The sequence below is a fragment of the Cheilinus undulatus genome, linkage group 23 (genome assembly GCF_018320785.1).
Source record: "Cheilinus undulatus linkage group 23, ASM1832078v1, whole genome shotgun sequence".
NCBI lineage: Eukaryota > Metazoa > Chordata > Actinopteri > Labriformes > Labridae > Cheilinus > Cheilinus undulatus.
Window position 1 is genome coordinate 22941570 of NC_054887.1, and position 26611 is coordinate 22968180.

Here is a 26611-nt window from a genome sequence, read left to right on the forward strand (position 1 = left end):
AGTTACACAATATATGTCCAACATTAGCACTAAGCTTTACATTAGCTCTGTTAGCTCTTAGTTAGCCTGTTAGCACTTTAGGTGCTACCATAACTCAGCAGCTTACAACACCCAAATAACATCCTCCACTGAAAACACCAACAAATCATCCAAATAAATAGCTTACCAGCATCCTCTTAACTAGACAACCACATTAAAACTCAGCATTTGAAATGAGTCTTATCGTCTATTGTCCAATATTAATCATTGAAGACTGATGATCTCAACTGTAACCTCCACTAAAACAGTAAAATCCAACCATCGTGGCTTATTTGGAGTAGTCGTGCAGAGAGAGAAAAGCATCCGCTGAGGATAGTTCAGTGCTGTCCTCCTCTCATAGATGACTCTTTCCACAGCTAAATAGTTCACTACTGCTGCTGATCAGCCAGGATGACCCATGCAAGCCATGCCTTTTTGCACAATGTGATTCTGTGTTGAATACAGTTCAGTTTCATCTGAGGTGGTTAGTTATAAGCAGATTTACCCACTCTTCGAAGTCCACTACATCTCTGCTGGTGCTGGCCTGTCCTCGTCCCAGCATCAGTGTTTAAGTTGCTCAGCTATCTGCAGCTCCCTCTGTTTTGGCTTCCTTTTTAACTGAACATTGACTAACTCAAAGGCCTTCCAAACCATCGGTTTTCCTGTATAGTTTTCAGTAGCCCTAAGGTCCACTGGAGATTGGTTTTATTTAGAAGTCATCCACATTGATCCCATTAATATTCACTGCCCCAATTAGCCATGTGCTGCCTTACATAGATAAATAACCTCACCATCGAACAGGAAGTAGTTTGTAGTAAAATTAGCTACAGTATATATTAAGGGACTCTTGACACATCTTTTAGGTAACACAATATATATATATATATATATATTTTATTTTTTATTTGGTAATTGGAATATTTTTCAGCCAGACACGTTCCATTAACATTTTTATCTGCTGGAAATTTGCAGTGAAATTGGCAAAAACTAACACTGTTCTCCGCAAAAAAGACATGAAAATCTTTTCAATTTGAGTTTGTCAAAATGTTTGATATTTTCTGATACAGAATGTTCTAAAAACAACGCATCTTTCTTGTTCTAAAGGGTGCAAAAATTACAATTACTTTATGAGACAGGTGTGTAGGAGAGAAATTAAACCATCAAAACTTGCAAGCAAACTACTTTGTAGTCTAATTTTTCACAAAAAAACCTGATATCCAGAATTATTTCCTGTTTAAACAATCTAAAGGTAGAAAGCGCACAATTTGGGATATTTTGGACTTCTGATTTTGCTGCCGTAGTGTCAAAACAGAAACTGATGTCCTTCTTTTTACAGTTGTCATACTGAGGTTTCAAATTCTGATACTTTGACATTATTTAAATCTATTTGTTCTTTTCAACCAAGTTCATACAGTGTTACACGCCTGCACATCTCCTGGATACCAAACCTCCTGTTACCTCTACACAGTGGTGAGTTTGCAACAAAGACCCCCCTTTCAGATGGCAAAAAAGGCCAGAAAAAAGGTCATAAGTGCATTTCAAACTTGGCAGGGAGTCATCCAGGAGAAGGTAGGTCAAAGGGGAAACATGCTTCCTGCCAACCCTGGCATTTGGAATGAGGGTGGGCTGCGGTTGGTACAACATACCCTGCTCTTCTGCTCCTGCCCTTTGACCCGCGAGAGCTGACTGCTGAGAGGTGTGGGGAGGGCTTCAACTCTGATCTCTTAGCTGCCAGGAATTTCAAGTCTACTGGCAAACAAATCCACACATTTCCCCCCTCTTCAACTAAATGGCTCTTTAATTTCAAACAGCTTAATCATCATCAGCATGAAAGATAAAGAAACCCTAACCCTGACTTGGACACAGTAATCATCTCAAAACCAGGACGAGAAAAAGCTTGACCCACCGGCAAGGAGGAATGTGATGAGGCAGGTTTCTTTGGGCATGTACAGCTTGAGGCGGGAGCCGCTGAAGACGTATTCGACCACGGCTTCTGACCTGCCAGCTCTCTGCAGGAAGGGCAGGAACTGCTTGGCTTTCTGTGTCTCCTAATGAAAAAGAAAAGAGGGTCAGTTAGATGGCATTATTTGATGCAAGACCTTAAAATCAGTTTCAAAGTCAACCTAAATATACCACTCTGAAAAACTGAGAGTAAAACAGAAATCACTGTACAGGATATTCAGGCTGATTTTGTGCTTGATTTCCCTCTTCTGAATAAATAAATAAACAAATAAACAGAGCAAAGATCAGATTTCTTGACAATTCCTAAGATTATCTTCCAAGCTTCTCCTGGAGTGAGTTGTGTCAAGATACCAAACTGATTTCAAATTTATCTACAAGCTGCCATCCTGTTGCGTTTAGGAAACCACAGAGGACAGCCGAGCACACACCCTATGGACTGTCATTCACAGAAAATTAATAAATAGCCAAATGGGAGGAAAGCTGCTTTAGATGCTCAGGAAACCACAGCAAATAGATTTTTACTCGCCTTAAGCTTGAGCTACATTTACAGCCCATGTTTATGCTGTCTTCACAACATTATGCATAGGATTTTTGAGGTTTGACATTGACAGTGTAGTCAGTGTAGATATAGTTTTCTTCTCTGTGGGAAATGTGTACTAGTCTTCTAGGGTGTAAAAAACAGTCACTAATAGAGATATCTTTCTGGCAAATCCATCTGCTTTGCAAGGTTACATTTTTCCACAATAAAACAGCACATAGCCTACTGTATGTCTGCCTTTGAAAGTGTTGACCCTTTAGGTGGCCAACTTGGCAACCCAGAAGTTAGAGAACTGTACTATATTCCCTGCATTCTAATGAAAATTCATGAAACAATTTGTGGTGGAAATTCAGTTAAAAAAATTACTGGATAATAAAAGAGAATTCCTTCTTACATTCTGAATGCATAAATGCAAAAAGGATGATGAGTATCTGATAAATGTAGCCAGGAAAAAAAAACTGGATAAAGATATATCAGTCAATGGCCCTTCTCAAAATTAGGACCTCTCACAAGTAAAATAAGACATTTAAGATTTTTATGCCCTTAAATTTCAAATTCCCAATTTAAGGCTTGCAGAAACATGACAAAGTGCTCAATCCATCAATATCTGTCATCATGTGTAGGGTCTCTAACATATTCATCATCTCTTAAGATTTGAAATAAATCTTTTGCCAGACTTCACTGACACAGACAAGACTGACTGAGAATCAGTGGGCTTCTTCTAGACATCTTTAAATCTTGCTACAGCCTAATGAAGTCCGCTCTGCCTCCCCGTGACACGCCTGGAACCTCATGCAATCAAAAAATAATTCTCTCCCCTCCGTCCTCCATTTCTGTCTGCAAGGGTGACTCACTGGCTTATTGTTGTGCCGGGGCCAAAATTACAAGCAGGGCTAAATCATGTGTATTCAAGCAGGGCTGGTGATGCAGCGGCAGGAGGGGGTGAAAGATTCAGAAACGATAAAAGATTATTTAATATGTGCCCACTGCAGGCAGGCAAGAGAGAATGTAGGCAGGCATCGCAGAGCGGCCAGTCATGGACCAGTGAAGAAGTGTGCGTTTGTGTGTGGTTGTGTGGCCGCTGGAGCTGGAGTGAAGGCTCAGAGGGGAGGGCAGAGTTCAAACAAGGAGAGTCAGAACTAACAAAGGCATTCTCTTCTTACTATAAGTGGATGTGAGAGCTTAAATCAAACTCTCAAAGGACGTGTTTTGGTTGAAAAATTTTCTTCCCTTTTTTTTTGCTGGCTTTCTATACAACATCAAGGGCGGTAACACATCCGAAAAAGGATGCCAAACACGTCATCGGTGAGATTCAATAACATGATGTTGTAAGCAAAAGGGTACATGCTTTAGCCATAAGATGCAACCACCTGAACTCCACCTACTGCAGTCCAAAATAGCCTCTTGAGTGGGAGACAAGGGAGCCAAACATTCTGTCGCTCACACAAACATATCCAGAGCACCTGCAGTGAGTGGGCTGAGCAGTCTAACTCAGTGAAAAAAAGAAGAGACATGAGAGAAGAGAGGACCTCATTATGCAACCTTTAGAGGTATGAGGTGAGTCAAGTGCTTTATCCACTCTGCTCCCACCCCCTCTGCTCATCTCCTACACTATGTTTATAAACCTATCTGAGCTCTATTTGTGACTGCATCCCACTCAATGTACATAATCCCTTTTAGTAAACCTTTACCACTGAGCTTAATGACGTATAGGAGTTTGTATTTTCTAAAGTAAGTAGGTTGGGGGGCTGCATCTGTGCACGTGTGCAGCTGCATGTGGGCGTGTATCACAGAGGAGAGAAGAAAAAGGAGGGGAAGATGCAGAGGAAGGGGGGGATTGTTGCTATTTTGGTCTTAAGAATGCTCATTACATTAGCCTTGCCAAACAACTGGTGCGTGCGCGTGCACATACAAACACGGCTACCAGCGCTGACTGGCAACGATCCTGAACTGTGCTGCACATCCCGTGTCTTCATGTGTATGTGGAAAGTAGAGAAATGCTGATGGAGGGAAGGAGTTTGCAGCTGCATAAAATAGCAACAGCACTAATAAGGGAGAGTTTAGAGGCTTTTTCACCAATAAAATCCATGACACAGCACATTGCATTAAATATAAAGACCATCAGATTCCTCGCTGGGTCACTGGGACAGTTTTTAATTTGCAGGATGTGTGAATCTCCAGCTGGATGGCGGGTGTGGCACATATTGCTCTTTCACACCATTATTAAAGTAAATTAATCACCCAACTCCCAAGTCATTCTAGCAAGAAAAATGTTGTCAATTTAGCCGTTTAAGTTCTGGGGGTGTCCAAGTTGAAAAAGCCCTGATGAAATAGCACAGAGCTGCTCAGTCAGCACAACAATTCCCTGTCATAATTATTTTTACAGGGCCCAATAATTTAGCTGTCGCGCTGACACAATGAGACACGAGGAGGTTATGGTGATGATAATGCGGAGCAGCACAACATCAGAGAAGTTACGCAGAGTGATGTCGGACTTATTAGGCGCACTCTAAAATCCTGGTGGTGTTTAACAGCTTTAATAACTTGGCCGGATGGCTCTGTTCCAACGCGGGATGACGGCGGCTTGCAGAGCCTGTGCATGGCCGCTAAATGTGATGGACCACTCTGAGCTTACATTAAAATAAAAAGGACTAATACAGAGGGGAAAAAAGGTCTGATTAATTTAACCAAATGTCTTTCAAGAGCCTATGAGTGCAAGTACTACAAGAGAGCTCAAGTGAGAGAGAAAATGAGGTGCTAATGTTTGTGAAGTTCAAATTTGAGGACTTCTAGTGGCTAATTAAAATGTATAAAAGACGACTAATGGATGAGAGCATCAGATATGCAAAGGTATTTTTAAAAAGGCTGCTATATCTACAAATAAGGATTATTTATCTGATAAAATCCACACACATGCTGCTGCTTTGTGAGCCTCGGTATGGTGGAAAAACTGCTATTAAGGAAAACAAATTGCAGTTTGTGCTCTCCCCAAGCCAACAGAGGCAGTTAGCGCAGACAAAGGTCACAATAAAATGAAAACTGAGCTTTTCAAACTGCAGAAAAAACAATAAAATATGTTGAGAAAGTAAAAACAGAACAGATCTCAGAAATAGAAAGCTACATTTTACATCACACAGAAACAAAAGGGTGACTTATCCACCACCTGACTGACTGACCTCAATTTCCCTCCTGGGTGCTGTGAGAATAACACAACGATAAAAATAGCCCACCGGCAAGAACAGCACCCAGCGAGCGACAATGACCAACACAGTGCCTGCATTTAATCTTTGCATCAGCACACATTTCACTCAATCGTGCTGCTTTTCTCTCCATGTGAGCTCGTCTAACCCCGCCACTCACTTTGACGTTGTTGGACAGCTACAACACTGTAGCCTGTAGTGAGTTAATAAAGACTGCACTGTGGTATACAGAGGGGGGCATGAAAGAAGACACATTAAAGGGATCAAATTTAAAAACAGCTCTCAGGGTGAAAAAAAGACACAAACACAGTCAAAAAGAATGAGTAAGAATCGCCCATTACTTGTTACTGAGAGGTTTTATGGCTTCTCTGTGCTAATGTTCATTTGGTGAGCGCTCCCAATCAGGCTTCATTAGCCAAATGATGCCTCTATCAAGCCCCTGGGCACTCATAAACAAGCTAGGACCAAGCACCACTGATGGGTTTATTAATGGTGCTGATTATTTTTAGAGGCTGCTTTGGTTTCTTTAACATGAGGAGACTGGCTATAAGGAAAAGGGATGTGGAAATAATGTGTTATGGAAAAAGAGTGTAGCATTAAAACAACACTATCAAAGTGAATCGGATCATATTGGTTCAGACGAAGCATCAGTATTTTATAGAACAATAACAGTCTTTTGAAACAGCTTTAGTTTCTTAAAGCAAAGTAAACCTGCTCTAAATAAAGGATATATGGAAATGATGTTTGATGCAGAGCAGACTGGTTGCTTTAAGGCAGTAGATCCCAACCTTTGTCCCCTTAGGGCCCCCCTATTCGTATCTAAGAAAAGTCAAGCCCCAAAGGACCCACTTGAAAAAGTACACATCAATTTTAATTGTTTTTATTGACAAACTCCCAACATAATAGGCTACAGACTCATGTTCTAGAACAAAAATTTACATATAAACTATCACTACAACTGCGTATTGGGACCACAATAAAATAAATAGATAATTAAAGTGGATCTGTTATATTTTCAAGAAAAAACTCAAAATTTTTCAAGTTCAAAAAAATCATTTTTTTCCCCTGAAAATAATGGAAACTTACTACCTTAACGGTCTTACATGTATGTGTACTAAATCTTTGAATTTTTCAGGTAATGAGGTCTAAAGGTCAGAAAACCAATCACTGTTTTTCAGTTTGGTTTCTTGTTCATTTTTTCCTCTACAGTGTTGTAAATTTACGACTTTAAAAGCTTGAAATTTTATGTTTTTTCTTGTAAATTCACAACTTTTTAAACTCTGAATTTGTTTTCTTGGAAATACACAACTTTATAATCTTAAAAACGTCTATTCAAAAAAAAAAAAAACACTTTCTGCACAAAAATAAACAAATCCTCTTAATTTTTTTTATGATTATTATTTTCTTTATTATTGTTACTATTTTTTTTACAGATTTAATGCAGATGTACATCTTATCATATTTTATCTCTAAGGGTGGCCCTAATACGCCTTCATTCATTATGTTTCTAATCATGATTTACTTTCACAAAAACAAAAATATATGTTATGTTATTTTGACAAAGTCAGAGAAGACAGGGTCTGGAGCCCCCCTTTAATCTTTGGTGCCCCCACCCTTTGGGGTCAGCTTTGGCTACTTTAAGACAATGAAACTGGTTCAGAGGAACAGGAGGAAGTTTAGTGTTTTTCAGAACAAGTCTGGAGCTTTGGTGGGTTTATACAATGCAATGTGAGGGTGTCCAAAGTCTTGCCTGGGGGCCAAATATGGCCCTTGGCCCATCTGTAATTGTCCCGCAGCAGATGGGGCAGAGCCAGTAGTAGCCAGGGTTAACCAGGACTCCCCTGAAATCTGACTGCCTCCATAAAATCCCTGAAATGACTGGCTATTTGCCTTGTCAGCCATTAACCTAGCACATCTTTCCCTGTATTGGACTGGATTTACTAACTTTGATATCATAAAGGTGAGGTATGAAAGTGGCTCCATCATCCTTATAATTTTCTGAATATGGCCCTCGGTGGAAAAAGTCTGGACAGCCCTGCACTTAGTCGTTTCCTTGGGAAGCTCGAATGCTGCATACATTTTTCTGCCTCTAAAGTTCATCATTAAAGAAGAACAAAAAAAGCAAAAAGCAAAAATAATCTACATGTAAACAGAGAATCAAACACCAATTTAAACTACACCTATGACCTAGTCCAGAGTTATGAATACTTATCAATTAATTCTAAGAAAAAAAATAAAATTTGTGTCTACATCCACAAAATGTTACCTACCCCTGAGATATCCGCAACCCTGTGGATGGGAACCTCCTTCTTGCTGTGGAGCCCTTTTCCATTCTTGATGGCCCTGAAGTCAGGCAAACATGAAACAGGCACATATGTCATCATATAGGTAAGCAATAGTACATCAGGAAAGTACAGGGCTGGAGGCTTTACAGAGCAAGAAAATGGGAGCTCTTTGAGTAATCACCACAGGTACAAAGTGGGACCAATTGTGTCTTTGTAAAGTAGGATGTAGATTTATACCGGTTTCTCTTTCCCTGAACTGCCATTACGGCTCAACTGGAAGCACTAAGGGGAGTTTTTTTATTCCCCTCACAATGCAATCTATAGGCCAGAGATGAAAAGAGAAAAATGGTGGTAGAGGAATAATAATGGCAGAGATATTTTTGTAAGAATAGAAGGATGATGAGAAATGGAGAGACAGGGGTTGCTCCTTCACAGTCAGGGGGTTTAGCCATGATGACTGGCTTTGGTCATCGCTGCTTTAGCCTCGAGGGCTGAATGGGATGCTGCTGTGGAGTGGAATCATGCCACCTATGGGTCTCTAAGAAGCAGATTGCTGCTTCTAAAGCGCGTGCATTAATACGAGCATGTATATATGTGCGTTTAATAGCCAGGAGGAGCCTTCTTGAAGGCTGTGGGCCGTTGGCCTCGTGCAGTGGGAACTAAAAATACAACCGAGGCTATAGACAGAAACCTCTCATCAGCTCTAATAAGACCCCACCAGGGACAGAGGGAGAGGGGAGAGAAATGGGAGAAGAGCAAGGACAGAGAAGAAGAATAAAAAAGGACAAAAAAAGTGGAGAAAGAAGGACAAAATGTGCAAAAGAAGAAAGAGGAGGAGGGAGACAGTGGGGGAAAAAGGAGGGCGGGTGGCCAGTGACACTGCACAGGAGAAGGGGAGAAAGTCCTATAAAAAGAGGCTGTGGCTGCATCTGCTCTACCTATAGCAAGCAGATCTTAATCTACAGCAGAGTAATAAAGCTCGTACTAAATCTCTCCACTGCACCTTCACGTAATTATATTCATAGGGCGTGTGTGAAGAGAGCCTCTGATTTAGCATCCTGGAAGGTGTGTAAGCCCAGAGAAACATGTGACAGCAATAGCATGTTTCCAAGGGAAAAAGTAGCAACAGCTGTGATAGGCTGGGACTTATGATATTGTCACTGCTAAAAGAAAATCCAGAAAATAATAAGTGAGTTGGTTCACCTGTTCATTGTTGGATTTAGCAGTGAATGCAAAAGCAATCTACCACAAGGTCATTTTCTATTTTCTTCTTCCTCCCAAGAGCAAAAATTTGTCAAGGTCATACACAACTCATGGACGACAGAGCTTGAATATTGTGTGGCTAGTGACTACATGTGAGAGCCATTGTGTAGCAGATTCATGTAAAGAGAAAAAAAAGGAGATGGAAGGAGTGAATGTGTGAAAGAGAAATGTGTGTATGTGCGTGTGTTCCTCACCGTGCCTCTGCGGCAAGCAGCTCGTCGTAGTGGGAGGAGCGTTGGTCGTCATCCTGTCTGTATCTGATGACTGTGGCCAGGCCTTTGCTGACCAGAGCCTCAGCTATGTTACTAAAAGAGAGGAGAGAGAGGGATTACTTTAATAAAACAACAACCTCTGGCTTTACGCAGAATTAAAAGTCAGCAAGCTCGACTAAAAGAAAACAAGGACGTGAGAAATCCCAAAGGTGATCGCTGAGGCACAAAGGGCACCTAAATGTTGACATTGCACACTTGACTAAGCGCTTCCTTGCCGTGTTGCTGCTGTACAGAAGAGAAGATGAAGGGCAGGAAGAGGAGAGTATTGTACTTTATACAGCACTTAGTGGATAGCCCTTGGACATGAGTGTTCTAGATGTGAACGAATGGAATGAGGTTATAGGTGAAAAGGTGAACTTGTGTCATCCAGTGCATGTCGCTGTCCAAGGTGAAGGAAGAGTACCTGACAATACTACAGCACTGGCTGTCATTATTTCAGTCATTCCTGGTCTCTTTTTAAAAATCTACATCAGCACAAGGGATGTTCCCAACTGGCTACTCAGACCTTGTCAAAATTAGATGTACATACAGTTGCAAGAGAAAGTATGTGAACCCTTCGGTATTTCTTGGATTTCTGCATAAATTGGTCATAAAATCTGTTCTGATCTTCATCTAAGTCACAACAATAGACAAACACAGTCTGCTTAAACTAATACCGCACAAAAAATGATATGTTTTCATGTTTTTATTGAACAAAACATGTAAACATTCACAGCGCAGGGTGGAAAAAGTATGTGAACCCCTAGGCTAATGACTTCTCCTAGAGCTAATTGGAGCCAGGAGTCAGCCAACCTGGAGTCCCATCAATGTGATGAGATTGGATGTGTTGGTTAAAGCTGCCCTGCCCTATAAAAAACACACACCAGTTTTGAGTTTGCTGTTCTCAAGAAGCAATGCCTGATGTGAACCATGCCTCACACAAAAGAGCTCTCAGAAGACCTACAATCAAGAATTGTTGACTTGCATGAAGCTGGAAAGGGTTACAAAAGTATCTCTAAAAGCCTTGATGTTCATGTGTCCACAGTAAGACAGACTGTCTACAAATGCAGAAAGTTCAGCACTGTTGCTACTCCCCCTAGGCGTGGTTGTCCTGTAAAGATGACTGCAAGAGCACAGCGCAGAATGCTCAATGAGGTGAAGAAGAATCCTAGAGTGCCAGCTAAAGACTTACAGAAATCTCTGGCACATGCTAATGTCTGTGTTGACAAATCTACAATAAGTAAAACATTAAACAAGAATGGAGTTCATAGGGCACTCCTGTCCAAAAACACATTGCTGCATGTTTGAAGTTTACAAAAGAGTACCTGGATGTTCCACAGCACTACTGGCAAAATATTCTGTGGACAGATGAAACCAAAATTTGGTTGTTTGGAAGGAACATACAACGCTATGTGTGGAGAAAAAAGGCACAGCACACCAACATCAAAACCTCATCCCAACTGTGAAACATGGTGGAGGGGCCATCATGGTTTGGGGCTGCTTTGCTACCTCAGGGCCTGGACCGATTGCTGTCATTGACGGAAAAATGAATTCCTAAGTTTATCAAGATATTTTGCAGGAAAACTTAAGACCGTCTGTCCGCAAACTGAAGCTCAACAGAGGATGGGTGATGTAACAGGACAACGACCAAAAGCATAGAAATAAATCAACAACAGAATGGCTTCAACAGAAGAAAATACGCCTTCTGGAGTGGCCCAGTCAGAATCCTGACCTCAACCCGATTGAGATGCTGTGGCATGACCTCAAGAGAGCGATTCACCCCAGACATCCCAAGAATATTGCTGAACTGAAACTGAACAGATCAGACCATTCTGCAGGTCTGATCTGCAACTACAGGAAACATTTGGCTGAGGTTATTGCTGCCAAAGGAGGGTCAACCAGTTATTAAATCCAAAGGTTCACATACTTTTTCCACCCTGCGCTGTGAATGTTTACATGTTCTGTTCAATAAAAACATGAAAACATATCATTTTTTGTGCGGTATTAGTTTAAGCAGACTGTGTTTGTCTATTGTTGTGACTTAGATGAAGATCAGAACACATTTTATGACCAATTTATGCAGAAAGCCAAGAAATACCAAAGGGTTCACATACTTTTTCTTGCAACTGTTCATCATTTTTAAATTCAAATAAATCATGATTAAAAACAAAAGAGAAAATCATTATGAATTCAGAGTTTCGAAGTTTAAAAAAAAGTACATTTATAAGAAAAAAAAATCATTTATAAAGTCAAACTTTGACATTTGAAGATCACAAATTTCAAGTTTTTAAAATTATACATTTACAACACTGTAAAGCCAAAAATTTATAACCTCAAAAATTCACATTTTTAAGTCAGGTACATCCAAGACTATTAAGGTAAAACAAAACAAAAAAAATTTCTGGCAAACTGGAAGAATGACAAATGGGTCATACCTACATTCCTCTTATTGTTCCTTAACCTCTGATTTGAAAGAAATACCTGAGTTACTGACCACAACATAGATATGTTTCACGGAAGGATGTCTCACTGGTGATGGCCAGCATTCCGATATCTCGCGTTTGGCAGGAAGTATGTGCAACTTTAATACAAAACGTCTGATTGTCTTCAAATTTCACATGTAGGATCAAGGTCTGCCCCTCTATATATTCTAAGCTTAATTTCATCATTTTGATGTAGGACCCCTACTGGTAACAGGAAGTGATACAACTGGGCAATTCATTATTAAGCTGTTTCCCAGGAAGTCACTATAACTCAGCTGAAACATCTAAATTTGCATTAAAACTCACATGTATGGTTAGGGTCCAACCCTCTACATATTCAAATGTGTATTTAAATGTGTATAACAAATCGACATGCTTTCTGTGCTCTGCTGCAGCTCAAAGCACAGGCTGCTTACAACCAATTATTCCCACAATCCTGCTGTTGTGACACACCCTGAAATGCACCAGGGTGCAGGGGCCCTGCAGTGCTGCTTATAGCAGTGTTTTTTAAAGTGGTCCCAATATGCCCCCGTAATGATAGTTTATATGTAGATCTTTATTCAGGAACATGTGTATGGAGGCCTGTTCTTTTGGAGTTTGTCCATTAAAAAAATTAAAATTGATGTCTACTTTTTTCAAGTGGGTCCAGGGGGGCCCATTGCCATACTTGTCATACAGCCAAAATTTTAATCTTAAACCAGCTAAACAGCACGGCTTAAGAACTTTTTTATAACAGGGTCAATCAGACCCCTTTCTTTTTTCTCCATGCAATCAAAGTAATTGTTAACAATACAATATTCAATCAGACATGGCCCAAAATACTGCGCGGCCCCTGACCTCAACATTTGCTCTATGTTCTCTTTACTGTGGAGCAAATCGGCTGGTGAAGCTGACTCATGCTGGGTCCTAATTGGCAGGTCCTGAGGTCAGGTCCTGACCTGTATAACTATATTAGCAGGTATGAGATTGTTAGTTCTGTGACAGATATGTTCATGTTTCAATGTGCGCATAAAACTCTGCTTTGTGCCATAGAGCCCAGAATTAGACTGATAGAGAAAAGCAGACGATAAGCCAGCCTTTCAACTTTTCTGTGTGAGAACGGACTTCATTTCAAGTCATGCAGCATCACAGCTCCTCTCTCCGGTTTTGATTAAATTTGAACCTCTGAGTAGTTTAATAACGCTTCTATCTGTGGCCTTGAATAAAGTACATGTTCCAAACTGATAAAACCAGATTTTCTTCAAAGCTGTGTTTGTAGATAGAAAATAATTGCTTGCACTGAAGCGACCCTTCTCATGAAAAATTAAAGTACAAAGCAGCCTTTTCAGGTTACTTTGTGTTTCATGGCAAGATTAGGAGTTCTAAGCATTTACAAATCATTTTTGTGTCATCATGCATCAGGTGAAGCTGCATTTTAAAGATTTTTGTAAAATTAAATAGATAATGTGTTACTGATGTTTTTTAAAATGAAATATCAAATGCTTTACAATTTATTTAGACAGCTTTTCTAATATACCCTCGCAGTACAGGATTAGAGCCTGCTTATTACCTCTGTGATAAATCTACGTCATCGTGAGCACTAGATACTTGTGTGCAGAACTGCGCTCATACGCTACACGGCATGGCAATTTTTATGCCAGTTCCCAGTCCTGCCAGCACATTTCCTGTTCTTCTGTGTACATGAAACCATGGCAACTGAAACTAAGCATATTATTCTGGAACTGGAGGTGATAAATACTGAGCATTTATAGCAGAGCAGAAAAAAGAGGAGATATCAGAAGAGATGGAAAGTATGGCTCCTGAATCAGCAATCATTTGCACTCATCTGGTCACTGAGAAAAATAAACGAATAAGGAAATGCCAGCAAGATTCGACTTGTTGCATCTCCGTCTGTAGCCGTTTTATTTCCAACAGAGAATGGAAAATATGCCTGTAGAGATTCCTCAGGAACTGTCAGTCACCAGAGCTACATCACAGGGTAGATACATTTTAGGAAGAGGTGCACACCAGCTACATGTAGGCCTCTAGGTAGAGTTCAGGACTACACAGACCTATGGGGTTACGCAGAAGTAGAAATCAGGCTTAAGTGTCGTGCACTGTCATTGAGGTAAGCGCTACATGGACAGAAGTTTTTGGCCACACCTGCTCATTATTCAGTTCAGTCGTTTCAGTCAGACCTGTGGCCACAGGTGTATAAAGTCAATCACCTAGCCATGCAGTCTCCGTTTGCAACATTTGTGAAACAAAATGGGTCGTTCTGTGGAGAGCAGTTTAATTCAATTTACCTTATAACTTTCCCTTTTATTTTCCTTTTAAGACAATAACAAGTTCCTTTTTCCATGATTTAGTTCATGTTATAATGTTCTATCTACCTATAAAAGAATGTCGGTATCCAAAAAAAAGTCAATTACCCTAAGTGAAAGACAGTAGTAGACACAAAAACAGATTTGAATGCAAATTAGCAGAATTTTAAAACAGGATTAAAAGGATGTGATTAATTGCAGTAACTATGGAAGAATCAAGCTTAATCACAGTCAATAATGATTATCTTTTGAGAGCCCTAATTCTTACATTATTTTTAAATTTCTTTAATTCTCCTTTTATTTTTAGTTTATACCTAGTTGTGATCTGGTGGCTCGCCATATGGTTAATGGTCCCTTGTATAACCAAAGCGAGAGTTAAGTCCACATCCTCAGCACAAAGTCGGACATGTTCCCGGTGCGTGTTGGCCTCTACCAGGGCTGCCCCTTTTCCCTGATTCTGTTTATGATTTTCATGGACAGGATCTCAAACTTAGAACTTCTTCTCTGTTGTTTGCAGATGATGTGATTCTGTTGGATTTTTTTAGGCTGAGGACCTCTATCAGGCACTGGGATGGTTTGTGCTTGAGTGTGAAGGGGGCGGTATGAGATTAAGCACCTCCAAGTCTGAGTCCGTGGATTTCTCTCTCTGGGTGAGGAGTGACTCTCTGCCCCAAGTGAAGGAGTTGAAGTATCTTGGGGTTTGTTCACGAGTGAGGGTACAATGGACTGTGAGATTGATAGGCGGACTGGTGCAGCACTAGCAGTTTTACAGGTGCTGTCGATTTACCGGTTGGTCTATGTCCCAATGTTCCCCTGTGTTCATGAACTCTGGGTAAAGACTGAATGAAATCGCTGGTTCAAGCAGTCGAAATGAGATTCCTCAGGAGGGTGTCTGCGCTCAGCCTTAGAGATTGGGTGAGGAGCTCAGACATCGGGGAAGATCTTGAAGTTAGGATGCTGCTCCTTCACATTGAAAGGAGCCAGTTGAGGTGGTTCGGGCATCAGGGAGGTCTTCCAGGCACGTCCAACTGGGAGAAGACCATTGGGCAGACTCAGAATTTGCTGCAGGCATTATATGTCTGACCCATCTGGCCTGGGACGAATCAGAATACATCAGGAGGAACAAAATGCTGCCGGGTAGAGGGACGTCTGGGTTGACTTACTTCACCTGCTGCCACCGTGACCCAACCCCCAGTAATAAGAGGACGATGGATGAATGGATGGACCTAGTTGTGTCTTTGGTAATTTTCTGTATTATTTTTTACATTTTATTATTTTCATATTAACTCTTTAGTTTATACATTGTTGTGTTTTAAGTATGATTTATATATTTCATTAGTGCTATTTTGCAGTATCAGATCTACAATTTTTTTATATCTGCTGAGTGCATGGAGTGTATACATTTTGTTTCAAAAATCCAAAAACAGAAGGTTTAAAAATAGTATTGAAATGCAATAATTAAATGAAAGACCGTTCAGTGAGATAAAATCAATGGAACTTACATGCCGCCGATTGTGACTGTGGCACAGGTGCGTTCTGCAAAGGCGGGGGTGCTTTCTCCTGGACCGGTGGCTGCTCTGATGTAGTCGACTGTCACATTGACCTGAAGGAGCAAAAAGCCACAAGCACAGGTCAAATACCCCACAAGAAGTGACACAAACAGAAAGCAACACCAGTTATTGTAATAATAAATATATGAGGGGGTCTGATGTGTGTGTGTGGATCTGTGTGGTTGTCCCACTTTTCAAGGTCACCCCAGTCAGTGTGAATCACATCAGGCAGCACTGTAGATCTCCCCAGAGGATGAGTATTAACACACTGTGGGTGTTTGGGACACTATACACATACACACAAGAGGGAACAGTGATAGAACCCACAAGACCCTACGCTGTGTGTTCTCCAAACAGCTCCCTAGGGACAAACTCCATTCCTCCCACCCTGAAGACACTATTTTGTCACTCAGCTGTGTTGTGTTTGTTTGTATGTGCGAGTATCTGCAGCCCTGCAAGAGGGAGAGCCTGCTTTGAGGGCCCAGACAGCAGTGATGCAGCCGTACCGGTACACATGATCGGCAGTTTAAGAGCTACGTGTCAACCATGTCAGATGTGTGATGTGTCTGGAAAATTTCTATGGGAATCTTGCTCTGCATCCCAGCATCACAGCTTAGACAAAAGTCACACAGAGACGATGCAGACAGGCCTATTACAAGAGCATGAAAGAGATGCCAACCAGGACATGCAGACGTGGGCTTGTCATTAGATGGACGGGATGGGGATGTGGTGACATGGGGAACAGAAGAGCTTCTGTCAGAGCTAAATGAATGTGGTTTAGCTCATTGTTCTGCAGGAAGTACCGTCTGCATATCAAGAACAGACGGAAAATGAAAAGGATACTGTGGAGTGGATTATGGTTTTTGGAGGCATAGCTGGGAGCACCATTAAACACAAATGAGAGTGCTGCTAAAACGACTATAGCAGAGAAAGAAGAGGTGTTGGAGAGTTAATAAAAGTCAGCGGTGATATCAGTGTTTTATATTTTTGGAGCTAATCTTGAAGAAAAGGAAGCATTAAAATCAGAAAAGTAGTACTGCAATTTGAAGTTTAGTTCATTGTCTTCCCCGGTTGTGGGACTTACCAGCCAGTTTCTAAACTGAGCTGCTAGGAAGCATTAACCAGGCCAAATTTCAAGTTTCTAGTATATAGGTTTTCTGCTGTGTTTCTGAAATGTTCTCATTTTAAAATCATGAAAAGGAGGCAGCAATATCAAAGCCACACCCATTTCAAGGAAATCTCTCTCATTTTTTGAGAATTGCTACAACCAGAAGGCCTATCTGGACCTGACAAGCTCTACATGATTGAGCAACCAGAGCCTGAATCCAATGTCATTCTATGGCGTCAAACAGCTGAGTGTTTAAAATTGCTAGTTGAATTTTGTCACTGGGCATATAAATACATTTGAGCCTCCTCACGCTTCATTGAGGCAAATCTGGCAGGAAAAGAATTTGACTACTGTACATTGTAAAATGCTACAATCTCATTTGGCAGGTGCTTTTGTGCAAATTGATGCAGATCTGGGACAGGTGTTAGGATAGGTGCCCAAGTGACCACACTGGACACTCATTGTGCCCTGCCCAAGACTCAAACCCCCAATCTCTAGTAACATAGTCAGCAATGTAAACCACTGAGCTATCAACAGCCTCTTAATGGAACTTTAGAACTAAAAGTGTGGCAGAGGGCTACCTGCTAATAGCCACAGCCCTCTTTGTCTAACCCTTCTGGGCTTAAAACAACCAAGATATCAGTTAAAACACATTTTGCAGGTAGAGATTTAAGTTCCTGCTGTTTAAGGGACACAGTGACAACCACTACAACAAATAACCTGCATCTTGGCAAAATGGTGCACTGTGGTCGCATGACCCTGTGTCAGGGTGGGAGAGGCAGAAGTCTGGTATTATATCTACATTATTTTCTGTCACTCATTTGATTCATGTAGTGTTGGGGGTGAAAATGCAATTGGGGCACAAGTGCATCACTGAGCCCCACATTTAGCCCTGCTGAAAAAGTCTTTTTACCGCACCTTTACTCCAACACATTTGGAGTAAAGACACATTTCTGATTTTGCTTTAATATGTGATGCAGTAATAAATACCAGGGGTCATGAATTAAAACACACCTTGGTCTGACTATGGCTGACTTGTGATATGATTCAGTCAATCAAATGATAATACTAATAAAGTATACCACCAAAATACCTACATAAACTTGTGTTTTTCAAGTAAAGGGTTTGTATTTTAGGACAAAATGACTATGACAGATGTTGACCAAAAATCAAAACTTCAAGGAAACATTTTTGCCATGCAGTCTGGCAGTGAATGATTGTGTCAGGATTCTTGTGGATCAATCATACTGGGCTCTTAGTTCATTTATTTTCTGTATGGATATGAGTCGGTATGACTGCTCCAAAGATGTGAGCTTTAATGATAGCAAGTGTATTAAAACACATGAGGCATCCTGGTTTGAAACAACCTGTGGGAAGACTGAACATGTAAGAGTCTGTCAAATCTCGATAAAAAGCTCTTTTACCCTGCCTCCTTTTCTAATCTCAAAGCACATCATGTCTGCTTTTCCCTGACTTGCTTTATTTCTCCTGCTGAGTTTCTGAAACTTTCCTTTCTGCTGACTTCCCTTTGTTCGCTCACAGTGCCTGTTCTGAGTTAAAGAGTTGATTGGCTGAGTAGTGTCATGACAATTTCAGACAAATTCATTAGTCTACGACCCTTCTTTCAGCTGAAAAGGCAAAAAAACCTGCACCATTTAGAATAGATCAGGTCAGGTATAGGAGCATATGCCAATTTGGCAGTTTGCCACATCAACGTTGGCCCTTTACTGCTCTGGCCTAATGATTGATGACTAAAGCTGCTGCTCCTGTATCCAGCGGCTGACCATTTCCATCCTTGCTATCTGGCGCTCGTCAACATTAGACACATAGTCTTGCCAACAATACTCCAAAATGCACCAAAGGGAAGTTGTCACAAGAGTCCAGCTGGTGCCCCTGGCAATCAGTCAGTGTCCAGGCCTCACAAGAGCACAGTAAGTCCAGAAGGACCAAAGACCAGAAGACGCTGACTTTTATCTGCACACTCAGATACCATGAGTGCCACACCGCCTTGCCAAGCAAACCCATCACCTCATGCGCAAGGCCGAGTCTGTGGTTGATCTCAGCCTTGCAGTTAGCAGATCGATGGATCTTAACTCCACGGCCCAAACCTACCAATGAGTCAAGCTGGGGGGTAGAATGCTTACTTTGCAGAAAGTCCCCTCATCTGTGTCAGAGCGTAGACTGCAACAAATGAGACTGAGCCCAATGAAGGGGTCAGTCTTGCGTGCAGCCTACTCATTAACAGGCCTTATCTCCGATATAAAGAGGTCAGTCTGCTCACAAGCGCCAGCGTCCATTACTGCACCAGTAAAAGGTGTACCCACACACTCTAGTCTTGCCAGGTCCAGTGCGCCTCACCTCAGACCAGCCGACAACTGTAATTCCATTTTTAGAGTACAATGGTATCTTACTGTGACATTGTACCTGATTCTTATGTGCTCATCTCTTTTTCCATTAGTATCTCCTTGTAATCACATTCCAGTGTAATTTGTACTACTGACTTGTTCTTGTTTTTACTGGGTTGCCTTGAATTGGTCATCACATGCTTTTTTCAGGCATATTTTCAGCTTGTACAAAAGGTATGTGCAATATACCTCTCTCTTTATATGTATATTATATTTTGACACTGTGGACCACTGTCTGTCTCTGTATATTGGCTGTTTGTTTTTGTTCTTTGTGCTAAAAGTATTGACTGTGAGCAGCTTTGCATTTTTGTCAATGACAAATTTCCCTCTGGGGACACTAAAGTTTATCTTATCTTAACCCTCTTGGATGTTTATCCCTTTTATTGCTTTAATAAATCAATCATGGTCAATGTCTATTTTGACGAAAACTTCTTGATTGGCTACATTCCATTCCACGTCACAATTCACAGAGTCATGACTCGGGACTCGTCAGCTTATCCCACACACATGAAGATTTTTGGTCGTAAATATTGAACAAGTTTAATATTTGCGATTGTCAGCCCCGAACGTTTTAACACACCTCAGACCACAGGATAATCTTACAGGATAATCTTATAAGACATAAGATGATTGGCCGTTTGCCGTCCTTGGTCGGGAAGGGGGAAAAAAACAGCCCGATGATCTTTATGTGTGTACCCTGCTTTAAGTGCTAGCAGAGAGTGCCATAGCTAGCAATCAGTGTTTTTCCTCTAATGAACTGTATATTCTGTCATGTTTATGGTACTTTGTCTCAGACAATTCTAATGTTTAGTAATAATAATCAGTATCTCGATCAGCTGGAGTCTGCACTCCTACATGTTTGATCCACCCTTAATGAGAACATTTAATCCCAGCTGCATTATTAGCTTCAAAATCAACACACCCCCATACACCATGCTGTATGTTGATAGTAATAATCTTCAGTCATATTGTGAGACAGAATGACTTTGAGATCCTCTCAACTAAAGAAAATTATGCAATATTTTGGTGGCTAACCACCCCCAATTTCATCTAAATTCCAACCATACACAAATATTCTTATTGTTATTTTAGAAGGAAATTATTTCATCCTCACTCCCACGTCAAAGTGTTTCATTTCCTCTAGCTCAATCATGACAGAGTTTCAATTCTTTTCAGCCTTGCTGAAAAGCAAAGCCATTCCAGTTAAGAAAGAAAAAGCGTTTGCTTTATTGTTGGATACATTTGTGTTTAATAGCTGAGCACTCCCAGGTCTGGGTGATTGAAAAATAAGGGACAAACAGAGTAATGAAAAACAGGAAGAGTTCAAGTTTGCCAGAGAGGACTAAATGAGATTAAATGAAACAGGAAAATGACAAGACACAGAGACACAAGAAAGGAAGATTTGAGGAGGAGATTAAAAAACAGGAGCAGAATATAATGCTGGACGCTATAAACTGTGAAACCAGAACACCAGTAGCTCCCCATTAAGCGAGATGATGACAGATTATAAACTTTGACCATGCGATGTTAGATTAGAGGAGTTTTCAGGCCCATTCTCCACGGGCCATCTAACCGATCTCCTGATAAGGCAAAGCTATCTATAAGAACCCCCAGAGGAGAGGGAGGTAAAGGAGGGGGGTTTTAGACAGTGGGGGAGTGATAAGGACAGGGACAGGAGGGAAAGTGGGAGACTAAATGTTTTTGTTCTGCTGAGCTGAGGAGAATAATGGGACATTTAGTTCACTTTACCCAAGGAGTCATGATTCTGGCATGTTCATTTGTATCTTTAAACCTATTTCAGCCTTAGTGTTTTCTTTGTTCATTAAAAGCTTTGAAATATTTTGCTTTTTAATGATGAAATTAAAATTTATGGAAGCTTAAATTCTTGGAATAATCACAGGAAAAAAACTTTTTCATGATATTCTATTTTTTTAGATGCACCTGTTTAAATCACAGGACATTTCAGTGCAAAATTATGTACCTTTAAATGGTCATCCTGTTGAAAGTAATCAAAATATCAATTGCAATTTTTAGTGTTTAAATGCTGCTCTACCCTTTGTCTTAACCTGCAGAGACCACCATCTTGAGTCAATAATAATATCTTGAGTTCAATCTATCATCTTTGTAAAGAATGTGAACTCAAAATCACAATAAGCATTGTAACATGAGCGGGGTCTATCTTTGCATCCCTAATTGTATCGATGCCTGAACTGTGTCATAAAGCAAATCATCATAGCCCAGCACGGCTCAGCATGAGCAATTTTTCTGAGAGTACGAGGTAAAAGGCTGCTACCCCTGCTAAAAGTGTAGGTGGGTTTCTGTTTGCTCAACCAAAACAAACACCTGTCACCTGCACCTTTTCATCAAACCCACAGGCGACTTCTTTGTTTTTATGTTCTTTTAGTATTTTCTAAAAATCTCTGCAAAAACACATATCAATCACATAACCTCAAAATACACTGCTCAAAAAAATAAAGGGAACACATAATCATCACAGTGTAACTCCAAGTCAATCACACTTTCGAAATATCACCCTGTCCAGTTAGGAAGCAACACTGATTGTGAACCAGTTTCACCTGCTGTTGTGCAAATGGGACAGACAAGAGGTGGAAAGCAGAGGCAATTAGTGAGACAACCATAAAGGAATGATTTTGCAGGCGGTAGCCACAGACCATTTCCTTCTCATCCCTTCTGGCTGATTTTTGGTTACTTTAGCATTTTTCCAGTGCCCTCACCACTAGTGTTAGCATGAGGCCGTATCTGCAACCCACAGAAGCTACTCAGGTAGCGCAGCTCATCCAGGATGGTGCATCCATTCACATGCTGTGTCTCCCAGCTCACTGTCAAGAGCGTGGAGGAGATACCAGAAGACAGGCCAGTAAACCAGGAGATGTATAGGAGGGCAACAACCCAGCAGCAGGATCACTATCTGCTCCTCTGTGCAAGGAGGAACAGGTGGAACACTGCCAGAGCCCTGCAAAATGACATCCAGCAGTCCAGGTTCACACTTAGCACATGTGACATACATGAGAGAGTCTGGAGATGCCGTGGAGGACGTTCTGCTGCCTGCAACATCCTCTAGCGTGACCAGTTCAGTGTCAGTGATGGTCTGGGTAGGCATATCCTTGGAGGACCACACAGACCTCCATGTGCTAGCCAGAGGTACGCTGACTGCCATTGGGTACCGGGATGAGGTCCTCAGACCCATTATCAGACCATATGCTAGTGCGGTGGGCCCCGGGTTCCTTCTGATGCGTGACAATGCTCAGCCTCATGTGACTGGAGTGTGTCAGCAGTTCATGCATGACGAAGGCATTGATGCTCTGGACTTTTCTGTCTGTTCCCCCAACGTCACACCACAGACTGTCCAGGAACTGACTAATGCCCTGATCCAGGTCTGGGAGGAGATCCCTCTGGAGACCATCCATCATCTCATCAGGAGCATGCCCAGATGTTGTAGGGAGTGCACACAGGCACAGGGAGCCAATAAACACTACTCATTTTGAGTTGTCTTGAGGACTTTCACAGACATTGGATCAGCCTGTGATCTGATTATTCTACTTTTATTTTGAGTATGATTCTGAATCCAGTCCTCCATGGGTTAATGATTTTTCCATTGATTCTTCTTATGTTATTTTGTTTCCCAATGCATTCCACTATGTAATGAATGAAAATTTTCAACTGGAATATTTCATTCATCCAGATCTGGGATGTGTATATCATGACAACTCTAGTAAAGCTTAAGAGTGCAACAGTGAACCAACCCAACAGACATGAAGTAAAAAGGCCTACACATGGTGCTGCACAAACGAGCCGGTTATGTGTTTTGACCAAAAAAAGGCTGTCTTTATCTATAAGCCTTAAGAGGGTAGCATCACAGTTTACAGATGCGACTAAAGAGAGGAAAGTGCGAGAGTGAGCAGTGTGTTTAAGAGAGGTGCCAGAGTTGCTGCTGTGTTTTTAGCCGGTTGTAATCTCAGCTGGCTATCAATTAATGAAGTGAGCCGTGCTAGAAGGAAACATCCTCGGGCTGGGTAGGCACAACTCTAGGAAAGAAAAAAGGAGGACGAGGGAGCCCCATCTGGAATTTTTTTTATAAGCAGGGGACTCGGTGACGCTGCTGTTTGCTTTGCATCACACAAACACCTCCAGATTTCCCCCCAAAATCCAGCCTCAGTCGAAGAAATACACACCGCATTGGATGGCACATTCCACGCAAATGAGAAGGGGAGGAAACTCTGGTGCTAACAGTACGACACACGCAGCTGCATAACAGAAGCCACTTTGAGCACGCAGGATTATCCGAATGTGCTCAACCCTGATAAGTGGCTTAATGCAACATTTCTACTGGACTTTTTTTCTGCTGAGGCTGAGACCCAGGCGCAAAAGAAGCACTACTTATAAAGTTAGCCAAATCGAGCTTTTTTGGGATTATGTCACCATGCAAGCGCTGCCATTTCAATGCGGGTGGGGATATACGTGTATGAAAGCGATCAAGACAGACAGACGGACAGAGAGTGACAGAGAGAAGGGAAACTGCCTCTGTGTGCATTCAGCGAAGTTATTGATGGATTAGTTAGGTTTAAAGTTAAAACAACACGGGTATGATTAGCTTCAAATCTTATGTTTCACAAAGCAGCAAAAATGTAAACAGTGTAGCTAAGTTCATTCATCGCCACATGAAAGTGAAAATCCCTCTCTGACCAGGTATTGCACCTTAAAAATAAGCTATCAAATATAGACTCTCCTTGGCTGAAAGAGGAAAAAAAGGGCGGTCTTTTGAATATGGATATTAGATATGCTTTATAAAAGATCAAAAAGCACCCTGCTCTCCTTATAGAGATGAGGAATAGGAGGTTTAATAGGGGAAAAAAAAGCATTTAATGTCGCTTTATTCTCCCAAAGCAGAGCAGTGGCATTAGGGCTTTGAGCTTTTGCTCAGCACACTCACACTCATCGTTAATGCTTAGTCACGTCTTGGAAGGTTTAGTCAGGGGAAAATCTGCTTGTTTTCCAATTCATGAAATGTACTGCACACTGAGGCAAGCTTTGAAAAGAAAAAGGGGAATACCTGTAGGTCGATCTGATACCTCAACACTGCAACTTTGTGGGCATGATAAGCTTTGGTCAAGTCCAGTTTGAGCTAGATTATGTAAAGATACGGCGTCTTTGATATGAAACAGTCACTTTTTCCTTCCAGGGAAGACCCAGACCAAACAAGGTTTCCCTTCGAAATTCCATTCAAAGCCTATTTACCCCGGGGCAACAATATTTTGTTTCTGTTTGTGTAGGAGAATGGAAAAAGAAAAGATAAAAGTGGATCTCTCTAGAGCAGAATTTCAGGGAAAGCGTTGGTCTTAGAGACTTCTCCTAATGCTTACTGCTCCAAATCTGTCTCTGCAGAGCTTAGTGTTCGGAGACAAGATGACAGTAAGTGGGTCGACTAAACTCCACTCCTTGTTGGGAGTGCAACATGCATCTGTGCGCCTGTGCACCTACCTGCATCCAACCTGACAGCTCAAGTGGGGCCAAGGTAGCACAGATTAACATTACAGCCTGGAAGGTTAAGTATTGTGCTCGCATATAAACACTCCATGGCAGAGAGGGCTGTTATGATTTCAGCTTCCTTGTTGCCAAAGCTGCTCAAGCTACTGATGCTTGTACCTTCAAAAATCTGGCTTTAATGATTTGAGAGATATTTTAATACACAGCGACAGAGAGTTTCATACACTGTTTTAGCCTGGTGTCTTAGCAACAATGTAGGGATGGAGGAAAGCAGTATCCACAGCTCTTCCGTTATTGATTTTGCAGACTAAAGAGGAAGGAGGAGGCTGTACTGTTGGCAAATAGGCAAGAGCTCTGCACTTAAATGTAACTCACTTCTATGAGCACACAAGCACACATCTTGTAGACAAAACTTTAATATTAATAAATATAGAGGGATAAAGGGCTGCATAACACATGCACACACATAATGCATCTCAATCATTTTAGATATTACTTAGTGGCAGACAGGGGAAGTCTGAGGCAGATCTTTGAGTGAAAACAGCTATTAACTGGGTAATACTAGCAGAGAAAGTTGAGCATAATACAGCCCTGATTTAGGAGGATGCTTGTGCGTGTGGCTGCATAAGAAGATGGACAATATGAAGAGATGTAACAATTAGGGCTGCTCAATTATGCTAAAAATCATAATCATGATTATTCTGATTGATATTAAGCGTGATTATTCATTGATTTTACAATAACAGCATCTGTGAGCAAATTACACATAATTAAAATCAATCTGTCATCTTGCCTTAAGGGGCAGCCATAACTGCGTAACAAATTCTACAAGTCAATTTGCATCGCTCCATGTCTGACTCCTCAAAACAGACTGCTTCCTCTAGGACTCAGTCAATACCAATGGCTGCCTTTATTTCTCTCTTGCTTTTCAAACTAACCAGAGGATGTCCGTGGCTCCCTCTGCCCCTCACTTCAACCTCTGTCATCAGTGTGTGATTGGGGGGGGGTAAGTGTGGCAACGGTGCCAACACATCTGATACCTGCCGAACCGAATCAAAACAAATGCTTCAGTACCAAATTTCTATGCTGCGCCACTCCAACACAATCCTACACAAGTCCAAATAAAAGGGCACAAAATACCTCAGACTTCACGTAGTTCATGTAGTCTACATTCGTTTCAGCTCAGCAGAGCATAAAGGTCTTTTACTCAATTTTCTGTGGAGTGCTTTTTCTATATCTTTACTTCAGTATTTTCAGTACTTTTGAGTTTTCTCCAAAGCAGCGCCTGTAAATGAATGTTGTCTGTGTCTTTGTTTTGAGACTGCTGTCACAACTGCTGATTTTTCTTATCCCATCCTCAGCATCTTATAAAAGATATTTCTCTGATTTATTAAGACCTACAGTACCAAGAATGCTTTTGTTCACACACCCTCTTCTTTTAATTGATTCACATGAGCGCACTATAGTATACCACTCTTAAAGTGTAAAAAGAGTAATTACGGTGTGGTCAGGGTTTAAATAGTGGCAAAAATACATGGTAAGTGGCAAAAGTGGTAAACTGATGTTATAAGTAGCTAAAAAGCGGTGAAAATAGACTAATAGCTGTACAAAAAAGAGGCAGACATGGGTTAAAAGTGGCCAAAATTGGAATAAGAACGGTAAAAATGGTATAAAAAAAACTCAGCAAAAACTGGTTAAAAGTGGCAAAAATGTGGTGGTGAAAATGGGTTGAAATTGGTG

The 26611-nt window shown here is 41.2% G+C and overlaps 1 protein-coding gene across 1 annotated transcript in view; it reads right to left on the reverse strand.

The window, feature by feature from the left end:
- snd1 (staphylococcal nuclease and tudor domain containing 1) overlaps positions 1 to 26611 on the reverse strand; it is a 284136-nt gene that overhangs the window by 194572 nt on the left and 62953 nt on the right. The window contains exons 12-15 of the mRNA XM_041780449.1: positions 15806 to 15906; positions 9461 to 9571; positions 7989 to 8061; positions 1925 to 2066 (exon numbers count right to left, since the gene is read on the reverse strand). Coding sequence (XP_041636383.1) covers positions 1925 to 2066; positions 7989 to 8061; positions 9461 to 9571; positions 15806 to 15906 — 427 coding nt within the window. The remainder of the gene's footprint in view (positions 1 to 1924; positions 2067 to 7988; positions 8062 to 9460; positions 9572 to 15805; positions 15907 to 26611) is intronic.